This window comes from Melanostigma gelatinosum (genome assembly GCF_949748355.1).
Source record: "Melanostigma gelatinosum genome assembly, chromosome: 15".
Classification (NCBI taxonomy): domain Eukaryota; kingdom Metazoa; phylum Chordata; class Actinopteri; order Perciformes; family Zoarcidae; genus Melanostigma; species Melanostigma gelatinosum.
Genome location: NC_136648.1, coordinates 10,212,815 through 10,228,530, shown reverse-complemented (window position 1 = coordinate 10,228,530; position 15,716 = coordinate 10,212,815). Strand labels below are relative to the sequence as shown.

General features: G+C 41.3%; 2 protein-coding genes across 3 annotated transcripts; both read left to right on the top strand.

Annotated features, from left to right (window-relative positions):
- Window positions 1-2,459: 2,459 nt before the first annotated feature.
- Window positions 2,460-6,366, top strand: dusp22b (dual specificity phosphatase 22b). 2 transcript variants are annotated; one of them, XM_079285506.1, is made up of 7 exons: window positions 2,460-2,643; window positions 3,075-3,108; window positions 3,211-3,293; window positions 4,055-4,104; window positions 4,946-5,020; window positions 5,633-5,804; window positions 5,925-6,366. In XM_079285506.1, exons 1-7 carry the CDS (start codon window positions 2,623-2,625, stop codon window positions 6,063-6,065), a joined length of 576 nt encoding a protein of 191 aa, XP_079141632.1. In that variant the 5' UTR covers window positions 2,460-2,622; the 3' UTR covers window positions 6,066-6,366. The 2 variants fall into 2 exon arrangements, with proteins under 2 accessions (XP_079141632.1, XP_079141633.1); XM_079285507.1 differs by lacking the exon at window positions 4,946-5,020.
- A 678-nt stretch (window positions 6,367-7,044) lies between these two features.
- Window positions 7,045-13,953, top strand: irf4a (interferon regulatory factor 4a). Its single transcript, XM_079285308.1, has 9 exons — window positions 7,045-7,069; window positions 7,672-7,878; window positions 8,140-8,326; window positions 9,116-9,198; window positions 9,309-9,483; window positions 10,361-10,441; window positions 10,829-11,227; window positions 12,509-12,621; window positions 13,551-13,953. The coding sequence occupies exons 2-9, from the start codon at window positions 7,681-7,683 to the stop codon at window positions 13,698-13,700; spliced, it is 1,386 nt and encodes a 461-aa protein (XP_079141434.1). The 5' UTR covers window positions 7,045-7,069; window positions 7,672-7,680; the 3' UTR covers window positions 13,701-13,953.
- The last annotated feature ends 1,763 nt before the right edge of the window (window positions 13,954-15,716 follow it).

The window sequence follows — 15,716 nt, the reverse complement described above, 5'->3', positions numbered from 1 at the left end:
CATGACCTTTTCATGACATGTTAAACTATGACTTTTGTATGCCTTTTTTCATGACTTACTATACTATGGTATTTTTATGGAATAATACATCATTTTCGAGATACCAAATTCTTCTGAAACGGGACCATTGTTAATGGTATGGTGATGTCGCCACCTACTGGTGAAAACAATGATTGCAGACTAAACAACCTGCATCACCTAGTCTGATTTAAGATTGTCAATTTGAGGTTTGATGGTGACTCTGATACAATGTTCTACTTGTCTTTACCTCGAGACAAATGTCAACTATATCTGAACAATAGCTGTCATCTAAGAGGTCGACATTTTAACAGAACCAAAAAAGAAAGAGGAAGAAAAATAACATCTTAAGATTTTCATATAATCATTCATTAAAGCTGTGCAGATAGAATCATGCCCTTCTCCAATTAAAACAAACAAGTTCATTGATAAAACAAGCATTTATGTGAAACGAGAGCAGGAAACCACCTGAATTGTAGCCTCTGACAGCGTGGGAGATGCATGACATAGACCTACATTTTGGTCAGCCCATCTGTGAACGCCCACGCTATAAACTCCTCCTTTGCACGCTAAAGCCACAAGAAAGCAGAATGTGATTGTATTTGTCTTGTATTGTCTCGGGTTTTTCATGAAGGGTATCAGCCCGCTTTGGCAGCACCTCTCATTCAAGCTGTAGTCTGGTAGTCACACACTGCTCCACACAGAACAACAGCGGGTCAAAGTTAAAACAACTGGTGTCTGCGGTGTAAATGAGCTGTCAATGTGCAGGGGCAGTGGGTAGCAGTACTTCCTGTTGACGTTTTTAACGTGTTGATCACCAGAATAGAACTGCCAGGTGCCATATTTTCTCTGTTTTAGAACCACTGAAGCTTCCTATGCTGTCAGTTGGCTTCTTAATGTCTGTTATGTGTAATTTATGAATGTTGGGAATAGAGGTGGATGAATAGTGCCTCTCTAAGGGTGGTGGTGCTGCAATAAGCTGGTTTGGGTGCCCGTTTTTTGTCCTTGGTGGCAACTAGCACAGGACCTGGCACAGGAGGATTGTTTTTGGCCCGATGCCACAGATCCACAGGTGTTAGATTACCTGCCACGTCTCAGAGGAGATTGATGATCCAATCTTACTCTGCAGTATTGTTTGTTTTCCCAGGAGAGGGTAATGTAACAGCATTCATCTGTCGTAGTTATGCTCTCTTCTTCGTGTCCAGATGGTTATTTGCACTGGCCAGAGGCACCATTGTCTGTTTCTTACCCTGAGGTTTGACAAGCTTCTCAATGAAGGTATTGTCCTGATGTTTTTCTCTGGTAGTGGTGATGACTAATGGCTCTTCCCCTGGTGTTTGGAATGTCCCTCAGGTAAGGGTGGTGTCTAGACAACTATGTCCAAATGGTGTCAAGTCACAAATGAAGCTCTGATGGTGGAAAGGGTGACCAGTATAGGGAAGGGAGAGACCCTGTGTATGGCCAGTGTGACCAATCCCCCCCCCCCCCCCCCCCAACACATGTCAAATGGGCAGTTCTTGGTGCTTATCCTTCCCTCAATACCCTCATGCACCAGTATAGGGATTTGGGACAAGGAAGAAAAGTTACTCTCTAATATGACAGGGAGTTTAAATACATCATTTAGTTTGTTTGTTTCGAGGTTTTGAACCAGGAACTGCATATCTGCAGTAAAAGCCTGTAGTCTATTCATGACCAGCAGATGGCAGGAAAGCACAAATCTAACGACTTAATTCATACAGGTTTTAACAAAAGTGATTTGTTGAACAATGAGGCAATGACCATCTCTGGAGTGGTATCCATTACCTGAGAATATGTTATTCAAATAATGCCCAATTGTAACATGCTATCTCACATAACTGGCATAAAACATTTATTTTTACAATCAACACCTGAAATGATGACGGCACTTGCAAATGACAAGGTACGAAATGTAAACCATGCTTTGGTGTTTAATTGTTACCGCTTCACTTACGATTTCATTAAACTGGTTTTATTATTTTTACAAAATGGACCAAAATACTGGCAACGAGGAAGATCTTGGGGATATAGTAACAAGAATAAATATGAAAAAAATTAAATCATACCCTAAACATACCCTTTAGTCTACTGATCATATAATGTGGTTAAACACAATACATACGATGAGTTTATATTCCATCTCACTTCCTGGTGGTCTATTGTATTCCTATAATATTTCCACAAGGGGTTTGTCTAATTTTGCTCTGGCATGTAGGCTGACAGTCTGTTGTATTCTTAAAGTTTATTTTAGGGTTAAGAATCTGCTGTCATCGGGCCTGGGGACAGGGTATTCATATTATCATCAGATCTAATTTAAGATCCAGGGTTGGGTTTTGGACCTCACCTGTGTTCTCAGTAAAAGCCGCGCTCCTTGTATCAGCAAACTACGACTCCCAGCATTCAACGCGGGGATCCTGGGAAGCAGTGCTCGGCTCGCCCGGACCAGGCTCGGACGCGGAGTCGCATTTGCACCTCTACAGCGGGTTTGGGAAGCCGTGAAGCCGCTGGATAAGCGTTTTTAAACAACAGTCAACACCGTGTGGCATTTGTTTTCACCGTTGTGTTTTTCACACGGGATCTTTCAGCATGGGGAATGGCATCAATAAGGTAGGATTTCCCATCTGTCGCACGCGACCATCGTTGAGTTCACACTCACGAGAGGTCTTTGGGTGTTTTGAGTCCAATTAAGGAGACGTCATCCTCACTAGAGTCTTTTAGATGTTTATTAAAAAGAAAAGTGCTGATTGTATTTGACAGGACTCGGTTAGAGAGTAGACGTGTCTTCAAAATAATCAAACATAAACTTATGAATATTTAACATATTGGGGATTGTTTTACCTTATATGTTGGTTATAATTCTCATCACATGATCTAAAGTTTAGACGTGAACCTATTCTTCTTAAAAATCACTGTTTTCAACCCATTAACTACAGATGTAAATTAGTTTATAGCTAAGAAGCTATGCACTGTCCCTGTTAAATACACAAATAACTAAAAAATGCTTCCTTATGTGTACATGTGTATCTCTGCCCTTATAGGTCCTGCCTGACCTGTACTTGGGGAATTTCAGAGGTTTGTCTAAGTGTTCTTTTTTTAAAATCTTTTTGATTTGGTTCGTGCATATGACAGCACAAACCCATTATATTTGTTTGTGGTGTCATTTGTTCCTGTCAGATGCAAGAGACCGGGAGCAATTAGCCAAAAACAACATCACACACATCCTGTCCATTCATGACAGTGCAGCTCCCATACTCCAGGTGAGAAGCTCTCTATTGTTATAATATATATATATATATATATATATATATATATATATATATATATATACACACATACACACTACATCTTTGCCCTAGTGTGCATCTTAAATTTCCTATTGATATTTTAAGCGAAATGGAGAAGCAAATGAGGCTGAACAGATGTGACTGGGCCCTCTACATGTGTACCGTGCACATGACTCGAGCTCTCAGACCATAAACTGGTCTGTCAGGTCGGTCAGGAAGAGGCGCCATGCTACTTCTTCTTCCCGACAACTAAAAAAACAACAAGCAGGAGACTTTTACCCTCATGTGATAGTTGGAGTATCATGACAAATGCAAGTCAACCACAGTTGGTTCTGTCAGTGTGCCGAGTTGTGTGCCTGCGTGGGTTTGAGAGTAGGCGGTTGTTCTTGCTTCAGCCAGTGTGGACTGTGCTGTCTCGCTCCATTATTTATTTTTCAAAGTTTTTTTTTTTTTTTTATGTAAAGTTTCTCTTAAAGCTGTAGGTACAAAATCAGACAATTTTCTCAGTTTTGTAATTTTTTTTTCAGGAGGGATGCACAGGTGTGACTACAAACCTGCGTAACATTGCCTTTATTCTTCCACATACAAAAGCACGGCGTGTGTCCACCACCAGCAACAGGCACATGGAACCTGAGGAGCGTTGATGATGGTGTTCACCAGCTGCTGATTATTGATTTGTGTTATCAGACCAAGTGGCTGCTGACGGGTAACAAGTAGTATACTCTTTCCCTTAGGAGATGACCTACCTCTGCATTTCAGCAGCTGACCTGCCCACACAAGACCTGTAAGTACCAAGATGCAACACATCAACACAGCACAGAACAATGAAAGGCTGAGGCACAGCGAGAGAGAGAAAAACATCCATTTGAGGCTGCGCTGTGTGGGCGTCTGAGGTTCATTTTCTTCAAGCTAACGTGTAAATGATATGCTTTCACGAGCTCAACATTTAACTGTGCACTTGATCACAGTAACACGGCTGGATTCGGCTCTTGGTGCATGGTTTTTTTTTTGACATGAGCACGCGAGATGCACAAACCCATGCAGTTGTTTTTATGTAACGTGCGGGAGACAGGAGACGCAAAATCAAGGTTTGATCATGTATCACCAAATGACACCCTGGTTTAGACACACACACACACACACACACACACACACACACAAATACTCTATGGCCAAATTGACATATCAGGTGGCGTTTTAGCAGGAAGGAAGTCTCGCAGCTCAGTTCTGCAGTTTTAGCGTTGTGGTTGGGGCTGTGCCTCTATTTATACGCACCCCCCCCCCACACACATTTGCACATGGACATATACATCGGTTCAGACTGCGAGGTGTTTGAAACCTGTTATGCGATATATGACACCAACTCTCTCTCAAATTTGACGTGAACACACCCCCATCCTTATCCATCAAGGATACGAAATAAAAAGGTTTGACAGACTTGTCAAACCTTACACTCGGCATGTACAAACAAGTGTTTGTACACGACCAATGCAGCTTTAGAAGCATGCAGGCGCTGTGAAGTGCCAGTGAGGACAGAATAACAGCACACAGTCACAGCTCGTCTAACAGATCTTGCTGTGATCTCATAATGGTTTAATTATAGCAAACATTCTTATGCTCCACAGAACGAAGCACTTTAAACAAAGTATAATGTTCATGCACGAGTCCCGCCTGAAAGGAGAAGGCTGCCTCGTTCATTGGTGAGTGCCAGACATCTTGCTGTATCTTTACCGCAAAGCTATAGATTTCAGGTTCACTCACACAAACAAGAGAGAATACAAGGAGCTGAACTAGATCGGTTTCCTCCGTCTATCTTATGATAAAATCTAGATGTGTTGAAGAGAAGTGTACAATTCATCTACAGCTATAAAAAAAAACCCTGAGATCAACCAAGTCAACAAGTGAACTCATGTGTATCTGCTGCACAGAGGCGATTAAGTGATAAGCAAAAGACTATTCTTGAACTTCCTAAAACAGAGTACAGTAACAAGTCTGACCCGCATTGTGTTTGTGTAGTTGGGTAGCTGACCTGTGTTCACAGGGGAGAGTTATATTTGGTGAGACAGAGGGTCTTCTCAGAAATACAGGGGAACAAGAGGCTATTTATATGGCGCTGCACTGCTACAGGTTTCGTGACTATACTTATTGACAGACACATTTATATTTCTTTCACATATGTAGTGTGTACAGTGTGTAACCCGGATGCTCATGTGCATGCTGACACACTTGTTGATTAAAGTGTTGAGGAGAAATTGTGCTGATCAGTTTAATTTCATGCGTCACACTATTTGTCCACCCCTCTCGTCTTACAGTTTGGCAGGCGTGTCTCGCAGTGTCACCCTGGTGGTGGCTTACATCATGACGGTGACGGGACTGGGCTGGCAGGAGGCGCTGGCTGCAGTGAGGGTGGTCCGCCCCTGCGCTGGCCCCAACCTGGGCTTTCAACGGCAACTCCAGGAGTTTGAGGCTATTCAAGCTGATCAGGTCAGTCCTAGGAATTGAGCAAGATGGAGCATGAGAGAGTGTGGAATATCAGTGTTAAGCCTTTTGTAAAAATGTTTACATTGTCATCAAAAGACGAGCTGTTTCTCCCCCCCCCCGTAGTTTAGAGACTGGCTACAGAATGAATATAAGGACAACTCCTTCAATGATGAGGCTGATCTACGAGACCTGCTTGCCAGCATGTCTAAAGTCAATGAGGAGGGGGTGGAAAAACAGGCATCTACCCCACCTGGAGGCAGCTGATCGGATCTTTTCATAAGATATCTCGCCGCTCAACCTGGAGGATTACACCGCCGCTCAACGCTACAGTATTCAGGACCTATCTGGAAGTCAAATTTTGCCGTGAACTACTGTCAGGATGTTTATCACAGCTGTGAGTGATCCTCACGGACATAAACACTAAAATAGTCAATTAACATGTGAAGCACAGGCACTGTTTTAGGTTTGGTTGATGTTTATGGTGCAGTTTATTTTTTCCTAATTGATGACTGTTTTTATTTGCACTGTGTCACGATGATTTCAAACTGCGAAATAAAAGGAGTAAAGTCAAGTGTTTTGTGAGGTTGTTGTTGTAGTGAAGGTGATAGAACACATGCTGTGCCCTGTTTACATCACTGTTTCCTGGTTGTCTTCCTGTTTGTCTTATTTGCAAGGGAGGTCATGCATGTGATATCCAAAACACCAAGATCACGTTATTTTATCACGCTCTCTTCAACATTGTCTTAAGAGTCTAGAGCATTAAAAACCCATTCATTTCAGCACGACGAGATATCGCATTAAATAGCAGCTGGGCATGCGCGTGGAATGCCACTGGAGGGCAGTAATACTAAAGTAGCCGAAACATATTTTGGATTCAACCATAGTGTCTTCTGACATTCCTCATGCCTCGATTCAATATTTCCCCAATAACAACATTATACAATTATAGTGAACAGGTGTCACTGAAAATGAGGTCGAAGGCTACTTCCAGGCTTTTTGACAACGAAATATGTGGTGTGAATATTATCGTATTGGTATCATGCACAGGCGTACTGTTCCATTCCGTCGCGGTGTCTGCTCGGGGTGTCACGAGAGGGATTCCCCACCGAAGTGCTGCGCTGGAGATGAGTTTCACAGAATTCAGCGCATCTCCTCGTGAACTTCTCAGAGCACGAGAAGCTCCTCCCCGTAACAAATCAAGAGGTGATAAAGGACACACCGAAAAGCTTCAAAAGAGATTTCAGCGGGGAGAGCTTGCATGATTAACGGTAAGCGGCAGCAGCTCCATTTTCCACATTGAATTCAATAAAGACTTGTAATTTAACAATGAACCCCAACAGCTTCAGTCAGGAGAAAATAGGTTCATCATTCATTTTAGAGTTTCTGGTATTTACATAATTGTTCAATCTTACTGAAGTTGAATTATTGTCATGTAATAAGATAAGATTCTTTCTGTAATTGTCTTGTGTTTCTATTTATGCACGTGCCTCAAATGAGTCATATCTCTTTTCACTGACAAAACTGTGTTAAACGTGATGAAGAAAGTACCACTTGAACCTCCACCCTCATGCCCTTCCTTTATAAATCAGCAAGACCAAAAGTGTCAAAAGCATGGCTAGATGAAATGTATTCAAAGTGATTTCTAATATTACAACTATAGGGCTTCTGAGGAGAAGTTGTGTGGAGCACAAACTAACCCTGGCATCTCAAAGAGTTGCAATTGTAACAACTTGTAATAATGGTACCTCAACAGATGAACCTTATTCTGCAGTCTTTCTCAGTTTAATTTCAATGAGTGAATCTTACATGAGAAAAAGTAAAACATTGTGTCGCCTATACTGTTCCGTTCTGCGCTTTTGTTTTATTCTAGTTTGCAGAGATGAACCTTGATGAGGACAGTGGCCTGTCAGTCAGCTGCGGCAATGGGAAACTGAGACAGTGGCTGATCGATCAGATTGACAGCAGGATATACTCCGGCCTGGTTTGGGAAAATGATGAAAAGAGCATCTTTAGGATTCCGTGGAAACATGCAGGAAAACAAGACTACAACAGAGACGAGGATGCAGCGCTCTTCAAGGTCCGACCATCCCACCTATACCTTCTCACGCTGCACCCGAAACCTCCAACAGATCCATTTCCAAACACACTATTGGATATGAATCACCAAAATCTGTTGTAATATAGTTACTCTGAAAAGCAGATTTCGATTTTGTTTACTTTTTTTCTCTTTGCAAGTGTTCATGCAATAATCCATTCTTCACAGCCAATTGTACAACTCTTAGTATATAGGCACGACTAAAGAAGAAGTGTAAACTAATCGAATCAATAATTGTTTCAGGCATGGGCGTTGTTTAAGGGAAAACATAAGGAGGGAGTCGACAAGCCAGATCCCCCCACATGGAAAACCAGACTACGCTGTGCTCTGAATAAAAGCAATGACTTTGATGAGTTAGTGGAAAGAAGCCAACTGGACATCTCAGACCCCTATAAAGTCTACAGAATCATTCCAGAAGCAGCCAAAAGAGGTAAGTGTATGTCAACATCATCAAAACTGCAGTGTAGTTTGTGAGAATTACATTCAGCCACACTATGAGGTGTCAGATGTGATTTGGTGAGTACAATAGCTTATGGTTGAAATTTGACAACTGTAAAATCTAAAGCTCATTGCAAATGGTTACTTTATATATACAGAACACTGGTGCATTTCACACAGAATCTCACATTGTTTGCAGGCTATTGGCAATTTTTCGCATGCGCCACTGCAGTTGTTTCTGATGAGGCAGGAAGCGCAAAGGAAGCCAAAGCATGTACCAAAAAGGCCGTAGTGCTTTTTTTAGAGGGCTTCGGTTAGTAAGCGCAGGGTGCACACAACACAATCAGGCGACCTCCAGCCTTGCATGACGAAGTGTCTGCCATCGTACAACAGTTTTTGTCACACCAGAGCAGTTTTTGCTCTCTGAGCTAAGAAGTCGAAAATCGACAGGATTCAGCCTTCGGTCGTCTGTTGCACTCACTTTGCAAAGCACCCTGTCACTCAAATGTAAAAAAAGCAGGACCTCACAAGTGCACAAAACACAAGTTTGAAACTGCCAAAATGAATTAGGTTTGTTATGTTCATAGAATCTTTTGCCTTATATGTTCTCAGTTTATTGTTCATCTGCACAATACAACTATTTGATCATCCTGGATTATAGTCAAAGATGTTCAGTTTTATTTTTTCGAGGATTGGAGACACAATGTCTTCAAAAAAAAGTACGGACAATGTAGTGGACTAATTATCTGACAAATGCATTTCTAATTTTGTATGTTTACAGGAATGAAGACAAGCATGGAGGAGACTCCATCACATGTAAATGCCCTTGGCTATATTCCTCCATATACGTCTTCACATGACCAGGTCAGCATGCTGGTCATGAGCACATACATGAATGTGTCGTATTACTGATTGCAAACATCTTGTTTAAATGGCAGCTTGTCTGACTGACCATCCGTGTGGTTCTTTCTCAGGTATCTGGCTATATGGTTTCTCAGGAGAGAAGGGACTGGAGGGATTACTCACCCTCAGAACAGCAGCCGCTTCCTCCTTCACACCAGCACGGGCCACATGCAGAGCTGCAGTACGGTCAGTTCCACCACCCATCACCGTTCAGCCGGGCTTGGCCCGGGTCACACACAGAAAATGGTAAGATATGTCCAGGATTATCAAATAGATGGATTTAATCAATGCCTCTGTATGTGAGTGTGGATGTCGTGCTCAGCATGTGATGCATGTCTTATCTGTCACCTTGTCTATGTTCTATATTGCTTTAATGTGTAGAATTATGCTTTTTTTTTGGAATAACGTTGTCACTTTACTGACGTAACATGTAAAGAGAGCTGGATATCAATGGTTATGCTTTGATCCATCGATGAATTGAAGCGTTAACAGGTCATCAGGTAGTACCAGTGACTTGTAGGTTGTTACAACGTCAACAGTTGTCACAATCCTCTTTAGTTTACAGTGGAATTCAACTTCGATCTTTAAGGTGGTAAAAAAAACTCCACAACCACACGTTTAAAGACGTTTATCGCTCACTTTTTTATGCATAAACAAGAACAAGGGTTGTATAATAAACCCCATGAATGCCTGTGGTTGCATTCAGGCGAGGTCATTGGGAAGCACCAATAAAAGTGGAAGAAGACTCACGATCAATTTAAATAGTGTTAATCATTACAGCCATCCTAATTGCTCTAGAAAGTATTATTATTTAACCATTATTTAATTATAATACTGAGCATCAGCTGCACATTTGTTACATATTCATTTGATCTTCTCACGTACAGAAAACAGCTATAGCTCGCTGTAAAGTTGTATGTGTATATATATATATATATATATATATATATATATATATATATATATATATATTTATATATATATATATATATATTTATATATATATACACAGATTAGACATCGATAATTTAAAAAAGGCACTCACCTCTGCAAAGCGGCGTAATGCCCTATGACATTCAGTACTGAAATTATGACCATTATTCATTTGATTTATTCTGCACAGGTTTTCAGCTCTCCTTCCACACCTACTTTTCAGAGTCCCAACCACCGGTGTATTCTATCAACCAAAACAATGGCATACAAGGTAAAGAATCATCTGGGGCTCATTTCGAGACAGACGCACACAGAAGTTCTCTCACATGCCTGTTTACTGTTTTGAAAATATTTGCGTTTGCAGATAAGAAACTACAGAAAACAGTACAGCACTTACTTACTTCCCTATTTTGAAGAGCAGCAGGCCATGATAGTGAATTGGGAGTTTTTTTTTATATATCACCCGATGATAGATTATAAAAAAAGAGTTGAAAAGAAGCTTGAGATATTAAGAGAGAAGTGAGTAATTCTCTGCATGCCAAGATTATTGATAACAATATTTAGCTTGTTATTCCAGGGCTGCCATCATATCCGGCTGTGAGGATCAAATTGTTTCCTACAAGGATGCATCTGCTGAACGCTCGTCTCTTTCTTCCAGATTTCAGCCTCCATGTGTCCCTATACTATAGAGAGACTTTGGTGAAGGAGGTTACCACCACCAGCCCAGAAGGTTGCCGGATCACCTCTCCTTCCTCATCCTCTCCATCCTCTTCTTCCTCCTCTTCCCCATGCCCAGAGGACAAGCTTCATAGCGGGGCAGAAATCATCCTTTTTCCATTCCCGTACCCTGAGTCTCAGAGGCAGGGTGCTGAGATGCTTCCTAATGTACTGGAGAGGGGGGTGCTTCTGTGGATGACGCCTGATGGCTTATATGCTAAGCGCCTCTGCCAGGGACGGGTTTACTGGGAAGGACCTCTGGCTCCTTATGTGGATAAACCCAACAAGCTGGAGAAGGAGCAGCCATGCAAACTGTTTGACACCCAGCAATTCCTGATCGGTAAGCAAATATGTTTCTTTTGTGTTCGGTTCACACCTGCAGCTTTGGACGCAATGGCGGAAACACATCGGCAACATAATGTAGTTCATATAGTCAGAAAGTAGTGGGATTCAGAGAATGGCCAAACAAATATAACTTCTCCTCTGAGGACACATTTAATATGATCAGTTTTGTGTTTTACTATTTTGTCATTCATTATCTGCACCAGCATCAACATGTGAGTGCCCATAGGAGGACTTGACAAACCCATGAATTAACACTTCTCTACATTGTAGAGTGATATGAACAATGTATTCGTTTATGCTCACACTGTAGGCTTACACTGGGTGTCAGGTCAATTGTTCAGCAGCGGATTAGAACTTCTTCATCTATTTAGCTTGATTGTAAGCGATGCGTCATGTTTTATAAGATGATCATACATCCCCTACAATGTAGTTCAGTATAAAGTACAGCATGAAGTGGACTCCAATAAAGTACAAGTGTTTTAAAATGGTGCTGAAGTACACGAATGAAGTAAAAATACTTACAGCACAGGTGTTGATTCTTCTTCACAGTAATGTTTAGCCCATAGTTTAGGGTGTCATTGTATTTCAGTATGTATTTTGTCCACTGGTGTTTGTACAGTTGGTTGGTGTTCAACGTTATGACAACTGTAAAACAACAACAACATAAACTTTACAGAAGGTATTCCACCTTCTTTTCATGCTTTTCACAATGTTTCAGTCAAGTTCTAATTAAAACTACTTGACTCTGTCATGCTGAGATTGTAGTCGTGAATACTTTTTATCCAGTTGGTGTAGATGCTCTTTGGTAACCGAGGTCATGGATTAAACTCTTTCAGCGATCAGAATAACTAACGCACGAATAACCATGCTACTCAAGCTATTTACATTATGACGATGGTCGTGGTCCTGTTGATGACGGCTGTGATGTTAATGATTACGATGAAGGACAGTCTGCAGTTGCTTTAGCTGGGTAAATGCCGCACAGTGTTGAAGTGTAGTGTTAAAAGGCTTGTCACAAAATCATCAGGGGGCTAAAGTGTGTGAAGTCCCCACCCACCTCCTGTGGTCCAACACGCTGTATGACAAGATGGTGTTTGCTGAGCCATTTCACACTGACATTTCCATCTTCCAGATCAGTGGTTTCCAGAAAAAACACAATGATAAGGGAAAGTGTTGTTTGAGAAATGATAGGTACGCTGGAGTGTGTGATAAGTAGCACGAAGGGGATTTGTTTTGCAGCTCATTCCCCTTTCTGTTCTTGCTCCTCTTCTCTCAGAGCTTCAAGAGTTTGCCCATAATGGCCGACATCTACCGAGACACCAGGTGGTGCTATGTTTTGGAGACGAGTACCCCGACCCGCAGCGCCCGAGGAAGATGATCACAGCACAGGTAGCCAAACATATGTTCGACTTATTTGTCACTCTTAACAACCATTTATGTATATTGGCAAATTCATATATGGTTGTTAGAAATACTACTGTACTACAAATTCAATATGCCGTAATTAGTCTTCTTTTTGGTTAACATTTACACCTGAATCCGACATTTAGTTTCCGATATACTATGTAAATGTATAATTTCTGGGAAAAAACCCTTTTTGAATTTGAGCTTACTGCAAAACAGAGTTAGAATAAAGTCAAGCTGCAGCCAGAGCAAGAGAGCTATATGTTGCCAGCTGGTGAGCTCGTCACAGCTAAAAGTAAAGTTAAATGCACTCATCAACCTTCCCTGGTTGTTATCTGTAATTGAAGATATGCATTTAATATGACCTGACATGTTCGGTATTTAGTTAGTTGTTCCCCTTCTTATATACAGTCTATGGCTATTACACATAAATGAGGCAGTATAGTTGCTGGGTATAATGGTAATTAGCTTAGCTGGTTGAATTCTTGCAATTCAGTTTGGTTAAGCTGCCATAAAATGCACTAAATTAATTAATAACATTGAATGCAACAGCAATATGAAAAGTATTTATCATAAGACAGACATACGCCTCAACAGAGATGCATTTAAGTCATATTCATGGACCGTCAATAAGCTAAATAAAGTTTACAAGAAAGCTGCAAGAAGTGCAGTATCTGCATATTTTAGGTATTCTGTAGGTTCCATGATAATAACCCTGTCTTCATATAAAAAATAATAAACCTGAAAAGACATTAAATGAAGGCGTCGTTGGGGCGCAGTATGCTGAACATGCACTTCTAGCACTTCTTTTTCTCAAGTTCACTGCTTCTTTAAATGCTGCTCTCTTTCTTCATAGGATAACACAATGAATCAGTCACAGACATATTTCATACATAAACCTAATTTCATTTTAGGTGGAGCCAGTGTTTGCCAGAAAACTGGTGTACTATTACCAGCAGAACAATGGCCACTACCTGCGGGCTTTTGATCACGTCCAGGAACAGAACACATCTACAACAATCGACTGTCCTTCCCAGAGACCGCTACAGCATATTCAGGACTGACAAGCACACACACACACACACACACACACACACACACACACACACACACACGTGTGAGGGCATGAATGTGAACGTAAACCACTGACTGTTTCTCATGCCCTGTGACTGCAGTGTACTGTAAATGATAGAATGTCATGGCACTGAGGGGTAAAGATGGGGAAGACCCTGTTGTTTTCACTTGCACACCTATGCGTCGTAGTCTTTGTGTCTGTGACTGCAGAGTTAAGTTCTTTTTTTCTACAAGTATTATTGTGACAGTGTGAAGGATGCGGTTTGAGGGTGAGGGGATGAGGGGAGCGGAGGGCGAGTGAGACAGGAAGTACTAGCACAGGTGCACAGGAAGAATGGCCCCTAACACAAACACTGATACGTCAAAGGGACAAAACTGAGTATGAATTAATAATTATTGTATTTTCAATGTGGTGCACTCATACACTGAAGTGGCACAATCACAAACTCTGCTTTTTAAACTGAATAAAAGCTCCTTCTGTGATCCAAAACTTTTGTTGAATACAGTTATTGAAGAGCAAAATAACTAAATTAGCTTGGTGCGCAAGTGTCAACAGTATCTAAGTCCATTGTAGACCTCAATTCTGTTATGGTGGTGTAGTAGAGGAAGCTGTGATATATCTTTTGGCTGTATGTTGCAGGATGCACTTACGGAAATGTATCGATCAATTGAATCTGGTCAGCTTTTAAAAACATCTGATTCCTTTAAATGACATCAAACTGAACATTGTTTTGAGATGATTACAGAGATTGTAAATCATTGTTTTTTTTGCTTCATCTTGTAAAATACTGTATAGTTTTACTTCTTCGGGTGTCAGAAACAATCTGATTAGAAAACACCACCTTCGATTGAACTTATAGAGATGAAACTTCTGACGAGGGTTCGCAAGTATAGACATGGCTTCATATTCGATGCTCACAAGCAAAAAAAGGTTGGGGACCACTGGCTTACAACTCATGATCAGAGAGAAGCTTTGGCCCTGAAGGTCTGTGTCACCAGAAAGAGTGGGTGGCCTCGACCCGACTGGACTCAAGTAGGTTCACTGGAAAAATCACAATCATCCCGTAACTTGCAAGGAAACCGTTCCTGTTCCTCTTTACCTGAAACTTCAGGCCTCTCAAATGGGAAGAAAAACTACCTTTGTGGTCAGCGTGCAAGTTGAGCCATGGCGGAGGCCTCTGGTTCCCATGCTGATACTGTAGAGGTTCACATACTGGACGTAACGCCCACACAAAACCAAGATCCTAACAACCTACAGAGGAATGTGTATACATCATAAGACGTATATATCCAATCGTCAGGATAATGCAATTCCTCAAGCTTCTGAAGTAATAAAGGCTGATGCTGCAGCAGAAGGGATACATGTTTTGTTATGTTTTTCCTCTGTGGTCCAGAGTTTCGATCTCTGCATTTACTTCCCTCTCACTTAAACCACATCACTTTCACAATGGCTTTAAAAGTCTGACCAAAATCACAGGCGGGAATGTTTTATTTTTTTTTATGTGTGTGCGTGCGCGTGTGTGTGTGTGTGTGTGTGTGTGTGTGTGTTCTAAACCATGAATCATTGCCCTCTAACATCTTAGTCAGTCTGATTCTGTGCTGGGTGAAATTTAGTTTCTCATTATGTCACAGTCAGACTCATTCAAAATAAAACCCTTACAGTGAAAATGTTACCTCCATGTACAGTGTGCTGTTGTGGTAAACACTGTGTGTGTATGTGTGTAGTAAAGGGCCATGTGTGTGTGTGCGTGCATGTGTGTAGGTGGGTACATATGCGTGTCACGCAGTTGCACTATTACTGTTATCAGGAATTGACATTTATGGACTCAGAATTAAACATGTGACTCCCCCGCCTACAACATCAGTGACTCAAACACAGACACACACACCCATTTCACATCGTGCTTTACAGTTACAGTGAAACAGTCAAGACACGCTTCACAGGAAATCACAAAATAAAGTGTACACTGAAGAAAATTAGGAAACACTTTCTATGTCTAAGTCTG

Bases quoted from the DNA above. Each gene is read 5' to 3' on its own strand.
- dusp22b (XM_079285506.1), top strand. From the start codon at position 2,623: ATGGGGAATGGCATCAATAAG. The intron at 3,294-4,054 runs GTGAGAAGCTCT...TCTTTCCCTTAG, and splicing joins GTGCAGCTCCCATACTCCAG to GAGATGACCTACCTCTGCAT. The intron at 4,105-4,945 runs GTAAGTACCAAG...TATGCTCCACAG, and splicing joins GACCTGCCCACACAAGACCT to AACGAAGCACTTTAAACAAA.
- irf4a (XM_079285308.1), top strand. From the start codon at position 7,681: ATGAACCTTGATGAGGACAGTGGCCTGTCAGTCAGCTGCGGCAATGGG. The intron at 10,442-10,828 runs GTAAAGAATCAT...TCTTTCTTCCAG, and splicing joins CCAAAACAATGGCATACAAG to ATTTCAGCCTCCATGTGTCC. The intron at 11,228-12,508 runs GTAAGCAAATAT...CTCTTCTCTCAG, and splicing joins CACCCAGCAATTCCTGATCG to AGCTTCAAGAGTTTGCCCAT.